The sequence below is a fragment of the Aptenodytes forsteri genome, unplaced genomic scaffold (genome assembly GCF_000699145.1).
Source record: "Aptenodytes forsteri isolate BGI_AS27 unplaced genomic scaffold, ASM69914v1 Scaffold216, whole genome shotgun sequence".
NCBI classification, from domain to species: Eukaryota; Metazoa; Chordata; class Aves; order Sphenisciformes; family Spheniscidae; genus Aptenodytes; species Aptenodytes forsteri.
This window is the reverse complement of record NW_008796114.1, coordinates 646829-667374: the sequence shown is the minus strand read 5'-3', so window position 1 is coordinate 667374 and position 20546 is coordinate 646829. Positions and strand designations below refer to the sequence as shown.

At 41.9% G+C, this 20546-nt stretch overlaps 1 protein-coding gene across 1 annotated transcript; it reads right to left on the bottom strand.

Moving 5' to 3' along the window:
• Positions 1–383: 383 nt before the first annotated feature.
• ATP6V1A (ATPase H+ transporting V1 subunit A) lies at positions 384–19434 on the bottom strand. Its single transcript, XM_009287085.2, has 14 exons — positions 19343–19434; positions 17506–17634; positions 15719–15933; positions 14848–14985; positions 14190–14341; positions 13202–13364; positions 11855–11963; positions 10917–11039; positions 10714–10828; positions 9525–9588; positions 8541–8744; positions 6360–6454; positions 4983–5154; positions 384–2679 (listed from the first exon to the last, which is right to left on the bottom strand). The coding sequence occupies exons 1-14, from the start codon at positions 19422–19424 to the stop codon at positions 2587–2589; spliced, it is 1854 nt and encodes a 617-aa protein (XP_009285360.1). The 5' UTR covers positions 19425–19434; the 3' UTR covers positions 384–2586.
• Positions 19435–20546: the final 1112 nt, after the last annotated feature.

The window sequence follows — 20546 nt, the reverse complement described above, 5'->3', positions numbered from 1 at the left end:
CAGCATATGGTACGCGGCAGGGAAATATTCTAAGGCTTAGCGAAGTGCCATAAAATGGTACAACTACAATCGTTGCGTTAGCATGCATGGTGGCTACTAGGAGCGAAAGGCAAGTTCACACTTACGCTTGGTATTACAATAAAAGAAGTCCTAAAAATCTCTACCCCAAGAATATTTACTACACTGTAACTCTTCCTTTCATGTAATATCTGAGGAGATGATGCAAACTGTACTGGAATGGGAGAACTGAGATAAAACATCCCTGCCCCATTGCTGCTTACAAGTTTAAAAAGAGATCCCTAAAATGAAGTAAGATTTTACTTATGCTGTGTACACCACTGTGGCACAGGTTTGGTTTGACAGAAGAAAACAGGACAAAGACCTACTTTAAATCCATTTTATTCTCATTGACTTCAACTTTTTTAATTTTTTTTTTTTTTTTCTAAACACAACTTCCAGCAACATACATTATGAAATACACAAGATAAAGTAGGTGGTGGGGTTCTGCCCATCTTTTCATTCCTCCCACAGCTGTGGAGGGAAGACTTGCAGGACACAGTGAACATTAGAATCTCAACACTGGAAACAGACACAAAACAAAAAAAGACAAAAATATATATGAAACCGTTTGAACTGGTCACACTTCAGGGCCAGGTACAGCACAATAAATATTAGAACTGCATTATCTTAGACATCTTCTGTAAAGTTTATAACACCCTCTATTTAAAGAGATAAGAACATCTGGTTTCTAGCATGAAATGCTACATAGTACAGTGGTGAAGGGTACGAACAACGAGGAATCCAGCAAGGGCTTGGACAGTGACTACTCATTCACACATGCTCATTGGTAAAATAAGCAGCATACAACCAAAAGTTTAGTGAGCTGTAAACTTAACCATTCACTACCAGAATGTCAGCTGGAGGAGTAGTTTCTTTTGGGAGAACCAAAAATAGTTAATCCCTTTAAGTTTCAGCCAGGCTCTCCCTGACAAACAGCAAGTTGATACCATAATGGAAGTAGTGGCATTTGGTCCATATCGCGAGATCCCTCTGCATCACTACTGTTCAAAGCTGGCAGCCGGTGGAAATACTTCAGTGCGGAATTAACGCTTACATAGCCACACCACTACCACGGTGTCACCTACAATGGTTAGGTGACTGTTTCATGACCATAATAAAGCAGTGGATGTCAGCTGGAGCCCAGCTGGGCACAGCGTGCTGCACAGCAAAGCAGCACTGGATGCCACTGGAAACAAGCGAGAGGCAGAGACTGGAGAGGGTGCCAGCATTTTTCTCTCTCTCTCTCACACTGTAGCAATGAGTGCTGGGCTCTCGGCATTTGACAGAAAGGCTGCTCTATGCTCATTCCTCATCTCGTACTAGTTTTGCCAATAAACAAGCCCAAGACACAGCAGTTTCAGCTGCTTCACGGAGTGCTTCCAGAGCACAGAGCAGAAGAACAGAGTCACTGGTTTCTCTTGCATCGTAATCAAGAAGGCAGGAGTAAATACATTTTGTACTTGTCAACCTTCCCCCTCATTCATCCCCCGCCCCCAGAAGTGTAGCATCATACATTCCTCTTACACGAGAACTGGGGACCTTCTGTGCCACCACCCAACAGGCCACGTGAGCACAGGTGGAGGAGGAAGGTTAAGCACACGCTTTGCTTTCATTAGCGTGACCTGGGCATTGCACTGGAAGACAACGGCACTGGCAGACAGAGCACCACCGAGGAAGGACTGTATTCCTGGTCCACACACGTGGCACCACTGTAACTTGCTATGCGTGTCCTGCAGTACACGGCAGCAGTCACAAGCTTCACAAACTAAAGCAGCTGAGTGTTGTGAAATTTTATGGGGTGAGTGGGAGGCAAGAAGGTAAAATTCTGCTGGAAGCTGAGCACCTATGGCTTTCATTTTAGTGGAGTCCAGTGGTCCTATCTGTATTAAGTAGGAAAATAAAATTCTATTTCTCTAGTGTACAAAAGTATACTGGCTGCTTGTACGTGCTCACCTTCTAGTTAGTCCCTTCTTGAGGAGATCCAGAACTACCACATTTCAATACCAACAGACTCAGCTGAGGGCTGCAGAAGGGGCAGAGCAGTGAAGAATTTTTGGTTGTATCAACATGTCATCAGAATATGGTCAAAAATTCTGTTTGAGAATAGGGAGTGCTACGTCATGATAGTCACTTAGCAAAGCGCCAGTTGTAAATGCCCTTACCGCTGCCAGCTCAGAATGTACCGCATGACTGCATTAGGATCTACACCTCCCCTGCCATGAAAGACCGGTTGCCAAGAGAGCTGGGAGAGGCAAGGTGAAATTTTTCCCACCCTAGAAGTGTACAACAGCATTTCCTCACTCAGCCAGGCCCACTCACACATCACTCGCCATTTCAGACACAAAGCAATGCCAAACACAAACTAAGAGGAATGTTTTGTAAGGACACTCTCTGAGTATGAACAGGGAAAACATAGGGCTATTTATCAACTCAAGTACTGTTGCATCATTCTTGTAAAGGTAGAGAAGCAGAGGAGTTGAGATGAGGAATTGAGAGGACAAACTGGAGTCGTCACAGAGGCTGAGTCTAGTCTTCCAGACTGCGAAATGCATTCTGCATATCCTCAAACAGCTGAGCGTAGTCCGCCTTGATTTTTGTTTCACCGTCTTTGACAGGGTCCTGAAATATAACACAGCAAGTGAACAGATCTGTCAGGAAAAGCCCCCGGTACTTAAGACAAGCCTGCTTTGCCAGTGCTGTAATTTCTTGACCTCAGGATTAACACTTGCTAACCACAGAGCAGGCATCATAGCTCCATCTCCGCCTCCTGTCTCACCAGCAGCCAAGGTTTAAAAACCTCATCCTCTTTCGACTTTCAATGAGCAGGCAGAATGGATACTGGACAGAGAATTTTTTTTTTCTTCCATGAGCAGTGGCTACTTTATTGAAAAGCAACTGATTTGGAGAGGATTCAATAATACTGAGGGTCTTAGTTAATGCTGTGTGATTCAAGAGCTGCAGTGATTAATACCAGCTCCTGTCCCCAAACCAAATAGAGTAAGCATCTTTGTGACTCAGGAATGCTCTGCTGTACTTTTTGGGGTGCATCCCCTATAAGTGCAAGAGTTACTCTGGCATCACTCAGAGGATCTCCGCCTCCTGTCTCACCAGCAGCCACAAGGTTTAAACCTCATCCTCTTTCGACTTTCAATGAGCAGGCAGAATGGATACTGGACAGAGAATTTTTTTTTTCTTCCATGAGCAGTGGCTACTTTATTGAAAAGCAACTGATTTGGAGAGGATTCAATAATACTGAGGGTCTTAGTTAATGCTGTGTGATTCAAGAGCTGCAGTGATTAATACCAGCTCCTGTCCCCAAACCAAATAGAGTAAGCATCTTTGTGACTCAGGAATGCTCTGCTGTACTTTTTGGGGTGCATCCCCTATAAGTGCAAGAGTTACTCTGGCATCACTCAGAGGTCACTCTGTTCCAATTAAAATCTTACTGTGCGATCATAACAAGCTCAAAAACATCTTCGTATAGCTTCATTTTCTCAGAATACTTTTCATGAAAGACAAGGGCAAAAAATGTAACAATCAGCTTTGCTCTGAGGCTGCAAGGCCTTCCCTGCAAGAAGCATTAACTGCCAGGCTGTGAAGTCTGTTCAATGTCTTCACCATGCCCCCCTCAACACTACGTTCCTCTGGGTCAGTGCAGCTCTTGGGAAACACAGAGGACTTACACGTGCGGATGCACTACTTCTTCATTGTCTCTCCAAAGTACACAGACCGCAGGATGCAGGACATTTAAATTCTCACGCCTTTTAGACTGTTACCCAGGAAATACAATTTTCCTTTCATAACTATTACTGTATTAGAGGGCCAGCTCCACTTAGCATGTATTCACCCTCTGGATTCCCTTTTTCAGCCGTGCTGTCCGCTGCTCTGCTGTATGCCAGATGCCTTCTGGTGGCCAGGGTTTGTAAAAAGTGTATTACTTCCCCTATCTCTATATAACCAGCTCTCAAAGAAGCTCGCGTCCCCAAGTGTATCTTGTTATGTTCTTGATGCTTTGAGAATATATACCAGGGATCTGCTTACTGCAGAAACAAGCCAGTGCCCTGCAGGAACAGAATACCCTGGCATGCCAGAACACTTAATTTTAAATGTAATTTTATCTTATGGTACTTGTTCTTGAAAGATTTGCAATATTGGCTTGTAAGAGTTTTAACAGAATAAGCATCGTACTTCATAGAGAATATTCCTTAGCTACTTTAACATCAGCCAGCACCACAGGTTACTGTCCTACCAGTAACTGCTACACCAGCATGCTCCGGATGAGTCTTAGGAAAGCTGTACTCTAAAAAGATGGCTACTGAAGTTACCCAGAGCAGATGCTCTGAGCCACTTGTTTTCTCTTTAGCCCATGTTGAAGTTACTCCTCCCTTCCTCTCCTCCTAGTTACCTGCCTTAGGCCCTGAAGCCAAACACAGGGGACATCACGTATTACTGCAGGAGACTAGCATTTCTTTCCTTAACTTCTATTTAAAATAGCTTGATCAACATTTCTATCATACACTTTTTAGCACATTCCTGGATTTAAACTTTAGGCTGCTTTTATCTGCTAACAGTCTCCTTAGAACTTGTTATAATTTTTTTTTACAGAATTTTATCACAAAAACCTCAAAACAAACAGGAAAGGTGCTTGTTCTATTACCATGAATATATACGTAACATAAAAGAGACTGTTGAAGGTGGGGTTGCCAAGGCTCTGCAGCCAGCATCACGCGACTAGATTTCTGTACTGACCACTCCTGTGCTCACAAACTAAAACCTGTTCTTAAGTGTATTCAAAATGATTGCAAAAAGTCTCTGTTCATAGACCTTTATCTAAGGCAACCGATGACCACCTTTGAGTAACAGCCTTTCAAGACACTGGACGCTCACAAAAAGCAGTACAACCCAGTTCATTACAAACATACCTTAAATTTCATGGAGGTAAGTCTGTAGAGGATTTCGCTCATGTTCTCTCGGATGATGGACCACGTGATCTTATTGTCACTCTGGGCTGTGGTTTCTACAGCACGGCGTGCCATGTCATAAAATGCAATCATATTGGAAAGCATTCCCACTGTTTTATAGAAAGGGCAGAACCTGATGGAACAGAAAAGGATCTGTCGGGCATCTTGGAACAGTTAACAGGACAAGCCTTTGCTCCTGCCTTCACAAAACTCTGAATTCTCACCTGAAAGAGAGCACTACCCTGCTTTACTCCAGGTATTCTTGATACATACTGTCAAAGGGAAGAGACTGCATTTTTAAATAGGTGAAATCATGGGCTAAGACAATCATCCTGAAGTGAGGTTTCTGAAGCAGCACCCAAACACTGGGCAAAACAGGAGACAACGGGAACCATCACTGTACAAGTCTCGCATTTCAATCTGTGCCAATACTAATGAGAAAGGGAAAACACCAGAGCAGCCAACGGAATTCCTCCTTCCTGTTTTGTCCATCATGGAAGCAGGCTTCCTCCAAGCAGCCTGGGATGACCTGACAGCTCTGCAAGTTTCTTTGCTCACAGGAAAGGCAGTGTTTCTATGACGAGAGTACTCCACACACAAAAAGCTCCATTTTTAATGGATAGATGACTGCCATGGAAGGTACCTCATTATTATTTATACCCTACATTGTGCTACTTCCTGTGCTTCCCTATCGCACACAAGCATACCTGCCCTAGTAACCTAATCAAAGGCACACACCATTACAGAATGATGTACGTCCAAATTTTTAGTGGTGAAGTATTTCAAGACCTCCTGATGTAAATGGGCTGGGGAGTGAGATGAAGTACAAAAGGCCCCTTGTCAGGCTGTTAAAACACAAGGGTAGCACGGAAAGAAGCAAGGCAGACAGGGGTAATAAGCATTGCACTAGGGAAAAGATCCAGTAAGTTTTTTTGATGGATCAAACTTACTCAAGAATTACGCAACAGTAACTGAAAACAGATTCTTGCAGTCCCCCATGCATTGCTAGAATCAACAGGAAGACTTTGGGTGTTGACTATGAAAATAAAGTGGTCCTCTCCTCCTCAGAAGGACAGGAGGACATGCTATTGCAGAAATACTGGCTAACTGAACAATAGACGAGGGCCTGAGAAGGGTGTGACTGCATTTGGAAAAGGTCTGCATGCCTTGGGTAAGACAACATGAACACACCGTTCAATGGCCTACCTAAGCACAGTTCTTCCATTTGTTTATGGTGAGTAAAATTAATTTCTGCCCTGATTTGTTTCCAAATAAAGTAGCTGTCTAAATCCAGACTACACAGGACCAAGAAGGGCAGAGTGGCCAGAGAGATCTCACCTGTCATAAGGCGTATAACCATTCTGTTGCAAGAAGTCGTCTTTTATCAGCTTGGCAACCTCCAAGGTAATTTTATCTGTTTCTGCCAAGGAAGCCTAGAAAAGTAAGGTACACTGTTAGTTTAGTACTCAAGTCCACAAGGCCATGGTATGTCCTGGCCAAGAACCATTATCTTTCAGTACCTGTTTTCTTCCCACCCTCTTAAGATGGCTTTCAGCAGAATTCTGTCTTTTGGGTATTTCTTACTGCCTGCTGTAGAACAGCCAATTTAAATGATTGCCAAATTAAGATGGGCCAAACAGTCAATAAGTCTACTTTAAGTCTATCTGACAATAAACAACGGAAAGGAAGTTTCCTTTAAGATAATGGAAAAGCCACCAGACACAGAAAAACACACATGGCTCTGCTATGAGGTACGTTGAAACATCACTTTCCTACATAAAGAGGTAATTTCATTTTTACCTTCCTCGATCCTTATGTCCATAGAAGAAAAAACTAGATCTCAGCATGCTAGATCAGTACATAATCTTAAGGATTTGATACTAGCCTCCACAGCTACCAATGGGCTTTCCCTGTCTGGCATTCAAGAAAAGTAAAGGAGTTGATGACAATGCCTGTCACTCTGCAGGACAGCCACAACCCTGCAGCACACTGCTGCTGATGGCACCACAGGTCACTCTTCTCTACCTTCATCGTTCTTTTGCTAAAGGGGGCAGATTGATATTTAAGTACCCCTGCTTGCTTTCTAGACGGGAAGTGTGGACCTTCTTTCACGAGGAGACTGACAGAATTCAGAGCTAAAAAGAAAAAAAAAAATCTGATTGTTTTTCCACAATTCCCCCTTTCTAAAGGTTGTTGCAGTTATTAGCCAAGCCCAGACTGAAAGAAACTGTTAAAGATAACATCTCTGAGAACAAGATCACCAGTTCTGGTACTTCTATCATGGGAATAATGCCTGGCTTATTACTATTAATATTTAATTAATATTTAATAGCCAATTGCTAATAAATTAATATTTAATAAATAAAATTAATAATTAACAACAAGCACTGGCTTATCAGTATCCCTTCCACACCAAGGAACTGATTCTACCCTGCTCTATAAACTAGTCTTTTAGAACATGTTTTTGTAAATAGAAAACTGCAGAAGACCCTAAGATCACATTTACCTTTTCTTTGAAGACACATCCTGTGAAGACACAGGACAGCTCTGCTAGGCAAGATCTGGTGAACGGCACCATCTCACTTGGGCTAGAACATCAGTGAATAGGGAGAGCACCAGGACCAAACTTCCTCCAAGTAACTGTAGTTAATACATGTTACCACACACTACCACCACCTTGTAAATCAGCATAGCTCATCTGAGCATCATGGGATTAAGTTACTGTCAAGTACGTGCTAGGCACCTGTCAATTATCATATTTACAGTGCTAAGCTGAAACACAGGGTTTTCACTGGGTCCCTTTTGAGAGCTCTCAAGGGAAATTTTCCTGTCCAAGTTCAGCTTTCTCTCCAAAAGAGTGAAGTGAATGAAGGAAATTAAAGAATGCCTGTAAAATGGAGCCATATGTCATGTCACAGTTTTCCACAGGGAAACCAGGTAATCACCAGTTTTTAGAAAAAGCAGACATCACTTCTGTTTCTACAAGCCAGCCTGTAAATGCCAACACCTCTGTTCTGCTGCTGGCAACGTGGCTTCTAATAAATTGTAACTCTTCAGATGACTTCAACAGTAAAGATCAGTCTGCATCATTTCTCTTACAAAGATTACTTCCAATGGAGTACTACTGTAGGTTGCAACAAAGGGCATTTCAGCAGGACTAGAACACTGATGCAAGTGAAGATTAACTTCAGCAGGACTAGAACACTGATGCAAGTGAAGATTCTTAACTTCAGTATTAGATGCCCTGCAATCTAATTTACATGAGAAAAGTAGCATCAAGCCAAGGTTAATCAAATCCAAAAAATTATTTGTCATTAGAAGAAGTCAAACAACACAAGAAAGTCAGAATAAAGCATAGTTAGAGGCAGGAGAGTCTAACATCTCCCAGTGACCATGTCTTTTTTGCACAATGCAGTGTCCATCAAGTCTGGTCTAAGACATGGTCAAAAGCCTGCACTAGCAGTAAGGAAATGGAGGATGGCTCATTGACATCACATGTCCTCACAGCTGGTTACTCACCTTCCCCACAAGCTGCACAATCTCTGCAAGGTCCTCTTCCTCTTGTAGGATCTCTTTGGCCTTTGTCCTGAGAGGGACAAACTCTGTAAAATGCTTGTCATAGTACTCGTCCAGGGCACGCATGTATTTGCTGTAACTGATCAGCCAGTTGACAGAGGGGAAGTGCTTGCGTTGTGCCAGCTTCTTATCCAGGCCCCAGAAAACCTGTCAGAAGCCAGAAAGATCAACCAGTGTTCCAAATCAAAAGCGAACCAAAGTAACTGAAGGCAATAAAAAACCACCCCAATACAGAAAGCAAGTTTGAGCAAACACAACATGGCAAAGGCTATCACAAATCTTCAGATGAAAGCCTGAGAGAGAAAGCAAGCCTTCCTTATGTTAATTTAACTATAGCAGTGACTTTCAAACACAGTTCTCAAAAAATGATGCATCTTTTAAGCTGAGTTCAAGACTTATTCAGCTTGAGACTCCTCATGAGGGAAAAGTCAGCCGTAACAAAGACAACGTCAATACTGGAGTCTAATTAAGTGGCGCCCTATTAGATATAACTCCTTTTCCTAAAACAGGGCTGGGCCATCAGTTGCAAGACATTCTTCTCCCAACCAGCTGCTCTGAGGACTTTTTCATGGTTTCAATGCACCTATTAAGAGTGGTTCACTTTCCACCTCAGCTGAGAGCAGCCACATTTGAAGTGCAGCTCAAACAGCAGCAATCAGGAAGCATACAGATATTCCTGAGCAGTCAGCATTGGAAGGAATTGCTACCTTCGCTCCCTCTTCCAAAGGGATCTCAAACACGTCAGTTCAGAGACCATCTCATAAGGTTGTCTTTTACACTGTTGGAACATTTTCCAAAGCACCCTACAAAGCTGCCTGTGTCAAATCAAAGCACTCACACCACAGCCATTGGCACAAATGCACTTGAAGCACAATCATTTCAAGTCTAACAGAGTGGACAGAAGAGCTGCAACGTCGTGGGATGTACCTGAACAATGCCCAAAGTAGCAGATGTGACAGGATCAGAGAAGTCACCACCTGGGGGAGAGACACTGAGCAGGAAGAGATAAGGAAGAGTTATCAGAATTGCTTTTCACAGTTTAAACTGAAGTACTGAACATGACTGCACAGCTCCATGATCACAGAAACCAGAAAAGTCAACACAATTTCAAGTAACAGATTGCAAGCTTCCACTGCAGAAAGTATTTGATGCATACCCACACAGGTGTAATATCAAGCATACCATGAAATACAGTTATATCAGTGACTGACTGACAGTATCAAGGTATGATTTCAGTCACTTCAGCTCCAGGAAGTAACTCTGGCTTGGATTATCAAACCTGTCTCAACTGGAACAGATTCAGCAAGTGTGCTGATAGGACACCGTGAAACACAGTGCAATGATTGTTTTACAGAAAACAATATCCCAATTTGAAATTATTTCAGATATTCAGCTATATATAACCACTTCAACTTCATTTGGGGCTTACACCCTACTACATGCCTTCCCAGAGATAAAAAAAATAAACTTCCAACCTCAAAAAGCACAATGCATTTGTGTACATATGTTGTGGACAGCAGAACTAAGCAGAGCAAAGAATGGACTCTAGGTGTTCTTGCAGATGCTAGAGGCTCTCCTGAAAACATGTTGGGGGGAAATCACTTTGCCCACAGTATGATATACAAATCAATACAGCCTGAAAGAATGTCTGGGGACCGCATGCTTTTCACAGCCCATCACAGCTTGAGATATGCTGCTCCATGTAATTCTACTCTATTTAAGCAAGAGAATCACGATTTGTTATGCCGCCAAGCGCACACACTGCTGCTCTAACTGCCCCTTCTTTCCTGCTCTGAGCATGGTTTGACATACTTTTCAGTGACAGCTCTAACGACATTCTTCCCTGAGCCATTCGCTCCAATTGCTGCAAGTGACTGCGATTCCACACCTCACAGAACTACCTATCCGCATTCATTCTTTCTGTCCCCATGCACAATTTAGCAGCAGTTCTGGGTGAACAGAGACTAGATATCTACCTACTTATTCACATATTTTTAGTTCTGCAGCTACACAGAGCAACAAGACTTTCTTTTTGTCTGAAAAATAGGTACTTTGACATACAAAAACACAGAGGAAGAACTGCAGCCAGTGCAAAGCAAAGAAATGCAACACTCACGCTCCAACAATGCTGACGCTGCCCTCCCTTTCAGGATTTCCCAGACACTTCACTCTGCCAGCTCGCTCATAGAAAGAGGCTAGACGGGCACCAAGGTAGGCTGGATAACCACTGTCTGCAAACACCAACACACAGAAATTGAGTCAAAGGCTCAGAGTTTAAAGGATGCATTTACAAGACTAGACTGAGAAAAGACTACTCACCAGCTGGCATTTCAGCCAGTCGCCCTGAAATTTCTCTGAGGGCCTCAGCCCATCGGGAAGTAGAGTCTGCCATCATACTGACATGGTAGCCCATGTCCCGGAAATACTCGGACAGGGTGATTCCTAGAACAAAGACAACAGCATGCTGCAGGATGCAGTTCAGAAAGGAATTCTATGCTTGTATGTTGTCACTAAGATGCAAATAAGCCAAATTATTTAAGTTTACATTTTGATGGAAATAGACACTGAAAGTTATTCTTTCTTCCCACTATATCATGTCCTTGCTGTCTTTTTTTTTTTTTAATTTCTTCTCACTCTCCCCATTTTTCCTTATGAACTACTCTGTCTCATCTTACGTTCCCATGTATTTCTTTGAAGAGACACGGCAATGTCACTGATGCTACTCTTTGTCTCACTGAAACCATGAACAAAGCCTCTTCTTACTGTAAAATGTCTCCTTCCCTTTCAAACTACCAGAATACAACAGTAAGAAAAGGTCATGTTTTATCTTAATTATCTGACAACTTTTCATAAAAATGAATTTTAAAAAAAAACCTCTAAGAGGATGTAAAGGAAAGAAGACTAGCCTGCCAACTCAGAAAACACTGTTCCTGCCCATTAAGTGGCTGTACATGTCAGCAAAAAGCTATTCACAAACAAAAGCTTACATATTTAACACATGGAGAAAAACTACATGAGAGCTGGTGCACTAAGTTCACCTTATAAGCAAAGTTTACTCAATATTTGGAAACTGTAATTATATACAAGCAAGCCAAATTCAATTAAGATACTAGGACTTTGTGCAGGCAAGACCCAAAAGGGTTGACTTCTGAAACTAAGCAGGTTTCTTGGTACTGACCATCTCAGGAACTGAAAATACTAGAGCATGATGGCTTGGTCTACACACACAGCCTTTTCCAGCCTCCTGTACATCTTACCAGTATAGATAGAGGCTTCTCTGGCAGCCACAGGCATGTTGGAGGTATTTGCTACCAGAGCTGTTCTCTTCATGATGCTTTCTACCTTGCCATCAACTTCCATTGTTAACTAAAATTCAAGAAAAGAAAAAAAAGGTAACGGTAGCCTTAACTAAAATTCAAGAAAAGAAAAAAAAAGGTAACGGTAGCAAATTTTTGGGGTGTTTTTTTTTTTTACTGTATTACTCACCTTGTGTCAGGATATTCTCCTCACAGCTATTCTACCAAGAGCAGAGACTAGATTCAAGATTTCAGGATACTATGCTGGTTTGCCTTCCAGATTGCACACAGCTTAACTCTTTAATGTACACACCTCAGCCTCATCTCATCTTTTGCAGCTGGCAAATCCCTGTTGATCCCATTCAAATGAGTAATGAGAAATCCACTGCATCATGAAGTACATTATCCTCTCTCAGCTTACTAGGCTGGAAGAGCCAAAAAATCTTAGCCTCCCGTCATAAGTCCGTTAGGAATCAGACAGCTTTTTTTCCCCGTCTACACCAATCCAAGTTCGTCTTTGACAACCGGACATAAAACCACATACATAACCCCAGTGAAGCCTCACAAGCACTTGAACAACAGAATGCATATCCTGACATTTGTGTCAGAATTCCACTCATAAATACCCTGGGATTTACCTTTTTCATGGCCACCTCAGCTTGACTTTCTCATCTTGTAATCAATCAACACACCCAAGCCTTTTACCCCTTATTTCTGACAGTGGAGTTTCAACCTAGCAGTTCAGGCTATTTGGCTTCTTTCCCATATTTTATAGAAGACTGTGCCACAACTAATTCACTAACATATTACAACAGGTAGAAGGATTGGTAAACCTGTTGCTTTTTCTTTTTTTTTTTTTTTAAACCATGCATTTTCTACTTCCTTCAGAAGTAGAAAGCCTAACATGTCAAACTAGTATCTGGTAACTGTATCACCACCCTGCACCCGGTAAATACAGATGCTGCATTTGCTATGCATGGTTAAGTTAGAAAAGTTGGAGATATTACCAGTGAAAGGTAAGGTGCTTATAACTGTGCTAAATTACACCCTGGTATTCATTTTGGCTTTATTTTAAACAAGGTAGAAGGTACACCCAAAAACTAGTCCAGTTGTTTATTGAGGGGCCGCTGAAATCATTCTTGAATGAGCCAAAAGGAATTTCTGCTACTACAGCCAGAACTTACAGCAGGGAGGCAAGAAGATCATTTCAAATCACTCTACCAATATGGTATTTTATTCAGTTACAATACCAGTACAATAGCAAGTCTTCCCAAGAAGGTTTACTCTCCATGAATTCTCCATACTAACCTCAGGGAAATCTCTCAGTACTTCAGACATTTCATTTCCTCGTTCTCCACAGCCTACATAAATGATGACATCACTGTTGGAGTATTTTGAGAGAGACTGTGAGATCACAGTCTTCCCGCAACCAAATGCCCCGGGAATCGCTGTTGTACCCCCTTGTACACACCTGAGTAAAGAAAAAGGACTCTGATTTGCAAGGAACTCAAAACCAGCTCTCTCCCGTCTTAGAATATGCTTTCCAATAAAATCCCTAATTAAAAGCAGAGCGACGGGAGTCACATTCAGTGTTCTGGGTGAGAAGCACAGAGGTATTTCACTAAACCAAAAGACCGAGGGAATAAACTCCTTTTCTTCTACTGCACTTGAAATACATGAATTATGCTGGTACAACAGCTAGACTTTCAGGCTTGAAACATAGCAGTTTTCACAGCTGGAAGCACCAATGGAATGCTAATGCTAAGAAAAGAACAACTGTACTTAGCTATGCATTATAAGAATAAGCAGCACAATATTTTAGGACCAAAATTACTGAATTCAGTGTCTTGGAAGTTAGCTGCTTAAATGAGCATTTTGTGTTACAGTTAAGTGCAACAGTTTTCAGAAGTGGTGACCCCAAGGTCATTGGGAACTATACATCCTCAAGATCATGGAAAGAGATCCTACTTATGTGTTCAAATGGAGAGATCAAGCTTGAAAGTTCTATCCTTTCTGTATGTTTGGCATGATTATGTTAAGTTTATGCTTCTCCTTTTTTCTAGATTAATGCACTAGAACTATCTTGTTAAACTTATCTTCCTTTTCCCACTAGTAGGTTCTCCTGCCACATATAGAAATATGAGGAATTCAGCTAAATATTTTTTGAGATTATGCTGCGATACATAGTGAAAGCTTGGGTTCTGTTTGCCCTTAACAAAAATGTAAGGCCTCCTCCCTCCGCTTCCCCCCAAAAGAGAGATTTCTTACATACTAGAAAATAAAAGGTAGTACTTACGGGAAGAGGGCATCCAGGACCCGTTGGCCAGTTAATAAAGGATGATTGGCTGGTAACTTCTCAGTAACAGGACGGACTTGACGTACAGGCCAGACCTGGACCATAGTGAACTTCTCCTTCACACCTTCAAACTCCAGCTCTAAGACAACATCCTAACAGACAGCACCAGACATCTGAAGTAAGCAAACACAGCTGCACACTGGACCAGCACGCAAATTCTCATCTCAACTACTCTTCACAGCTAGGTCTTTGATACCACCACAGATTTCTCAGAACCTCAACACGCTATCATCCCTTCCTGAGGGAAGGCTCCTTCCCATATTTACAATGCTACTGGGGAAAAAAGTGCAAGATGAAGCTTCAACTAAAAATATGCTTTTGAAGAGCAGCTGAATTTTACATATTCATAAGATACTGTAGAACCCCACAGAGGTCAGCAAACATGGCAAACTGAAGTGCCATTTGGAAGCCATATACATAGAAAGTAACTGCACAAGGTAATGTAATCCCTGCAGGCAGGGTAGCAGAAGCGATCATTAACTCAGACATCTTGTTGCATGAAACACGTTCTAGTTGGCATCACGCAGATCAGGGAGAGTACATCAACTTAATGAAAGAGGCATGGGATATACCAGCAACTGGTGTTTGGGAGACTTACTGAAGTGTCATAGTTTCCCGGCGGAGCAATGTATGTAACTGTACCCCTGTTCCGCGGGGGCAGCATGATTCTGTGTTTGATAAGAGAGTTTTCATTCACCACCCCATAAATATCTCCACCAGTGATGTGGCTGCCAACCTAAAATCAGAACAGGTCTATTAGTCATAAGTGAGAATTCCAGTTTTAAAAAAGAACCTTGACAAAGGACTGTATAAAATAACTATAGCTATTAAGTCTAGCACTGTGATTACTCCCTTTATAAATGCGTTGTTACAGCACAGTAGCCCATTTACATAACTCATTACACTAACAGCACATTGCTAGCAACACTATCTGGGTTCAGGCGCCTTTCAAGCCTCAGACTGTAGCAATTACTGACTGATGCAAGGAATTGTCCTCACTTCTTTTATACCTCTCAGCTTAATGTGTTAAGTAGAGAAAGGATAGTATATGTTAACCTGCAGGGTTGGAAAAAAGAAGATGCCAAGGGCTAAAGCGGTGACATTTTCCAGCTCTGAGGCTATCTTCACCATTGGCAAAATGTGTGCTGCAGTTATTCTTTTTGTTCAGGTAACTCCTGCTAATGCTTAGTGCAATTCCACTAGCTTCTTTATGGTATTGCAAATACATTAAAACTCTGCAAGTTTCTCATATGCAGCAGCAACACATAGTAAGTTACACTGAGTAAGTTTTGGTGATCCCTGTCCAGTCCTCACTCTCATACATTGCTACCACCTCGTAGTACCCCTTTTCACAAACTTAATACAGCGTTAACCATAGCTCCCAGCAGTCATAGCCTTGGCACTCTGCTCTGGCTCCAGGCTCTGGGGGCAGAGGAGCAAGAGGGGAAGACAGGCTCATCAGAACCTACCCGCAGATTTCTGGAAGGTGTGAAGTCCCATTTGATGTCTCGGCTCAAAGCTGACACGTTGACACCTCTAGGGATATAGATACTTTTGGTCAGAGTGCTGATGTCTGAGAGAGGCCTCTGGATACCATCAAAAATAGCTCCCATAATGCCAGGCCCTAGTTCCACTGACAGGGGTTTGCCAGTACGGAGTACAGGATCTCCTACGGAGACACCAGCTAAAGATTTGCTGAGGAAAAGTTCATCCAGACAAAGGGAAAGAAACAAGGCAGAAGGCATCACATTCACAACATCATGCTTGTAAACCACCTGACTTTAAGGTAATATTTTTATTACTATATTACGCATCATCATTTGAGAAGCATGTAGGCTTTATACTAAACTCAAGCTGAAATTGCTAAAGCAACAAAGTTGCTCATCCTCCAGATAGGCAAAGTAGGGGTAAATATTGTGCTTTACAGTCATTAGTTCAAGTCAACTATATGGCTGAGTTTACTGGAGTGCCAGGCAGCAGGATGACAAAAAGTCAGGCATTTCTTAAATCTTCAAACCTAGAAAAGAGGTTTGATTGTTAAAGTCAGACAATGTTATGAAACACATAATTTTTCACTTCAGAATTTGTTAGAGAGCATAACTGTTTTGACCTTGAGCCTTGCACAGTCTTTTTGACAGCAGTCTAATTTTAAGGGGAGTTTGTCCAAGACCAGCATTATTTCTCTCCTCTCTGATATCAAATTATCCAGTCTACGCACAATCTAAGCTCCAAAGATGAACAATGAGCTTCTCTGCAAAGGGCCAGCAGTTTGGCAAGAGGCCCTGCTAGAATATAAAAGAAAGTAGAAACCCCCCAAACCCTATGCAAGACTCAAAAGATTAAATGCAAGTTGACTTCAGAGAGCCCTATGACAGAGCCCTCTCATCAGGAACCTAAGAGTAAACTATACTCAAACTTGTTCCAGGTACTAATGGAAGACTACAAGGTATTGCAATGATGCCATCTAAAACGATGCAACCTTAAATGACAAATTATTAGGTACAGACAGGAGCTAGTCACCAGTCTACCATCCAGCTCCTCAGAACAAAGCTTTGGGAGCCAGCACAGGCTTTTCTCCTAGCCTCTACAGATACACAGAGCCAAACCCTTAAGTTTAAAAGGATACAAGGAGAAAAAAAAAGAAGGTCTGGCTTCAAGTTTTATGACTTCTTTTCTAACATTCTCTCATGTATGTGTAATACAAAATACATTTTAAGTTAACTAGATTTTAGAATACATGCTGTGTCCTAGCTGGACCAAGATTCTGTAAGCACACTGCAGAAGCAAAAATGTAATCTATTACATCTGGCAAAATACTCTGCCCAGAAGAAGGCATCCTGCTCACCTTACATTTCCTGTTTAAGTGTTATACAAACATAGTTTTCAAAAGCAAAGAAAAAATGCAACAGATACTGCTTGCTAGTTTTGCCATTTATGGTTGACATTTGTCAAACAACTTCCTTAACAAGAAGCTGTAATATTTAAATTAAAAATTAACTTAAATTCTAAGATACCCATTATTTGATTTCCACATAAAATCAAAAGAGGTCTCCTCAGTACACAGGCAAGCAAGAAAAGATTTACCTCAAAACCATCAGAATTTACAAAAGATGTGCAGAACAGATGTTGCTGCCTGCCGGCATCGGAAGTACCAAGCGCTCGCCCCAGTCAGCTTTGTTCATTTCTTGACCCTAATCACCACCATGTTCTGGACTGCACAGTCTGGCAGGCCCAGAGGGATCAGTGAAAAGGATACATGTTTCTTCATACACCTGGACAGTTGCCAAATCACCTTCCAGTCGGATAATCTCCCCCACCAGTTCACTGTGGCCTACTCGTACCAGCTCATACATAGCAGCACCTGCCATGTTGCACGCTGTGACCACTGTAGAAGACAGGCACATAGGTAAGTATTTTTCCTGTAGCTCAGGAAATTTACTCATCAGAAGTTAGTAAGAACTGTACAGCATAAGCCTGGTGTTCCCTCAAATCAGAAGCGCATTCTTGCTTTCACAAAAGGGATAACTTGGCTGCCACAAATGCTGACATTTCCAGTTTAAAAGCCAGAAGAAAAAGTTTCCCTATACTTTTCACGCTGTTTCTTTATGCTCAGTAAGGGGATGCTATCAGAATGTAGTAGTTCACAGACAATTCACGCCATAATTTCTCTTATCTGTCTTGACAGATGGCGAATGTTTAGGGTTTTAGAGATGCGGTGGACACTGGCAGACAAGTTACATAGGCATTTCTCCCTTTCAGTTAGCTGGGCCACATTCCCACCTGACTAAATTAAAAACGTACAAGAAAATGGCAAAAGCTCACCCGATATCTGGTAGTTACATAAACCTGTGGTTGGGGACCAGCATTTTCAAGCCACTCAAACTTGTGTTTACCTTGGTAGCATCTGGATGCTAACATAACAAACTATTTCCATATATAGATCAAGCCAAGGTGCCTGCTAAAGGCAATACATACTCTTGTATCTAGAGCAGCAGATGCCTACAAAGCTCTTAAGGAAACACTATTTTGATGTTTTATTTTGCAGAAAAGTGATGTATACCATAGGGCACTTAAATTAACCTTCAACAGATTAAGACAGCATGTTTAGGGCCTGAAACCTCCTACTGTTTCGAGTTAGATTTCATCAGATCATACAAGAGGCTTAGCTGCTTTAGGACAAAATTTATCATGTCTTTTATGTTATAATATCAATCTTGCACATGGGGTTCATGTATTTACACAAAAAAGTACACTTTCCACTTCTTAAGAAAGAAAGCTCTATCAGTTTAAAATTGTTTTTAAGTATCACTTCTGCAGTTAGGGAATTGGCAGTTAAAGAACAGGCATTTATTTAGGTAGACGTGAGCCAGGGGAGTTTCTTATTCACCAAATAAGCTGCATTAACAAAAATACATGCTATTCTTCTGTCCTCACATTCCCATCCTTTCCTTCATCTCTTGAAGAGAATGCAGGAAGGAGCAGAAAAGCCAGTACAGTCTGCACATATTCAAAGGTTGTTACCATCAGAGCCTAAAGAAACAAATTTAAGCTGATAAAGAAGGAGGAAGAGTCCTCCTCCTCCCAGTTGCACTACCACCACACTCTGCCACCTTCCCTGACCCTTGCAGCTCCTTGCTGAGCTCCTCCAGCCCGCAGTGCAGTAACACAGAACAGCTTGACACTGGCAGGGGCCTGAGTATTCCAGAGAGCACAGGATCAAACTGCATTTCAGTGAGAATGGACTATGCATCTCATGCCCTTTTAGAGAAGCTTAATACACTGTGCCTGCAGATTTCTGACCAAGTGGCTTTACCTCATCCAGAAAGTTTACACCTTTTGTTTTTATTATTCATCAGCCTGCTTCTGCTCATTACATCTTTAAAAAAGATTAATTAGCAGTAACGTCTTGTTAGTATATTTCTTAGTATCTTATCAGACTAAGTCAATGATCCTTCTTAAAAAGCGCCCCCCCGCCCCAAAGAGAAAAAGCCCCACGCGGAGCTCTACTATACTTCTCCACTTCCAAGTGAACAAGATTAACAAGACACTAGATGAAACAGAACCTATGATTTCCTTTACAAAATAATACCTACCAGGTCCCGAGACTCCATGGACATAGCCAACAAAAGCCTCTCTGTCCTCATCACGGATTTTGGGTAGCTTGGAGAAGTCCATTTTGCTTGTTCAACTGTACAGAAGGAAAAAAGAAAAGAGTCAGTTCTGAAGAATACACACATGTAGTAAATTCCTCCTCTTCCTCCCCTCTGCTCTCTCCTTGTTTCCAGTTAGAAAGAATTCTGAACTCATATAGCCTGAAGCACCTTAACCACACTGATTTTAAAGCTATAAAAAGTTAAAAAGTAACTCATTTAAACAAACAAAAGAACTAACATCCCCTATTGCAGAAACACAGGGGTGGAACATGGCTCCATAACATGCTCCACAAAACACAGCTGAGTGAAACAGTTACACTCCAAAAACGCTGTAACACCACTGGGCTATTTTCAAGCCCAATAACAGGATATTTAAACAATGGGGAATCTCTTCTGTCTTCCACATCTCATCTAGCCTCCTTCAAAATACGGAGTTTTCCATGATTCTAAGTGAGTAAGAGAATGTTCTGGGGCTGCTTTACTGCCACCAGTCTCTAAAAAGCAATACTACAAATATTAATTGTGAACATTCTATTTTTGTTATCTCAAGCTGCTGAATCAGAGTGTTCAGAGGAAGAAACATACATTTTCACAAGCACTGGCACCCAAACACGCGAGTCCTCTCTATATGCCACACAGCTAGGTATTATGCAGTCTTTGCTCTCAGTGATACCCATGGAGCATTATAGAAGAATTGTGCTGAATAACGGCCCCAAACCCCAGCTTTCAACAGTTAAACACTGACATCTCTTGCCAGCACCTGTTTAGAGAATATAAGCAACTGGCACAGGAAAAGCTGTTTTAGAAACAGACCTCCTCAATCCCCATCTGTCCTGTAATCGACAGTTGGGCTGTCCTGCTTCTGGTGCCGATAAGAGTGTTTAATGGTTTTGCTTTGTCAGCTCTTATCATGCTTTGCGTTACCTTGGAAACTGATCAGTGTTAAAGAACTGTAAGGCAACTCTCCACCCATTTCTACTGTATTGACACATGATACAGTGCTGGTGAAAGGTACACTTGGCAGCACCTTGAAACAGCAGCCCCAGCATACAATGCTCTCTGTGTATCAACAGGGCCTACCCAGCAAAAGCCCATGGTTTGGTGATGTGAACTGTGTGAGGCATCTGTTGACACTCACAGTCCT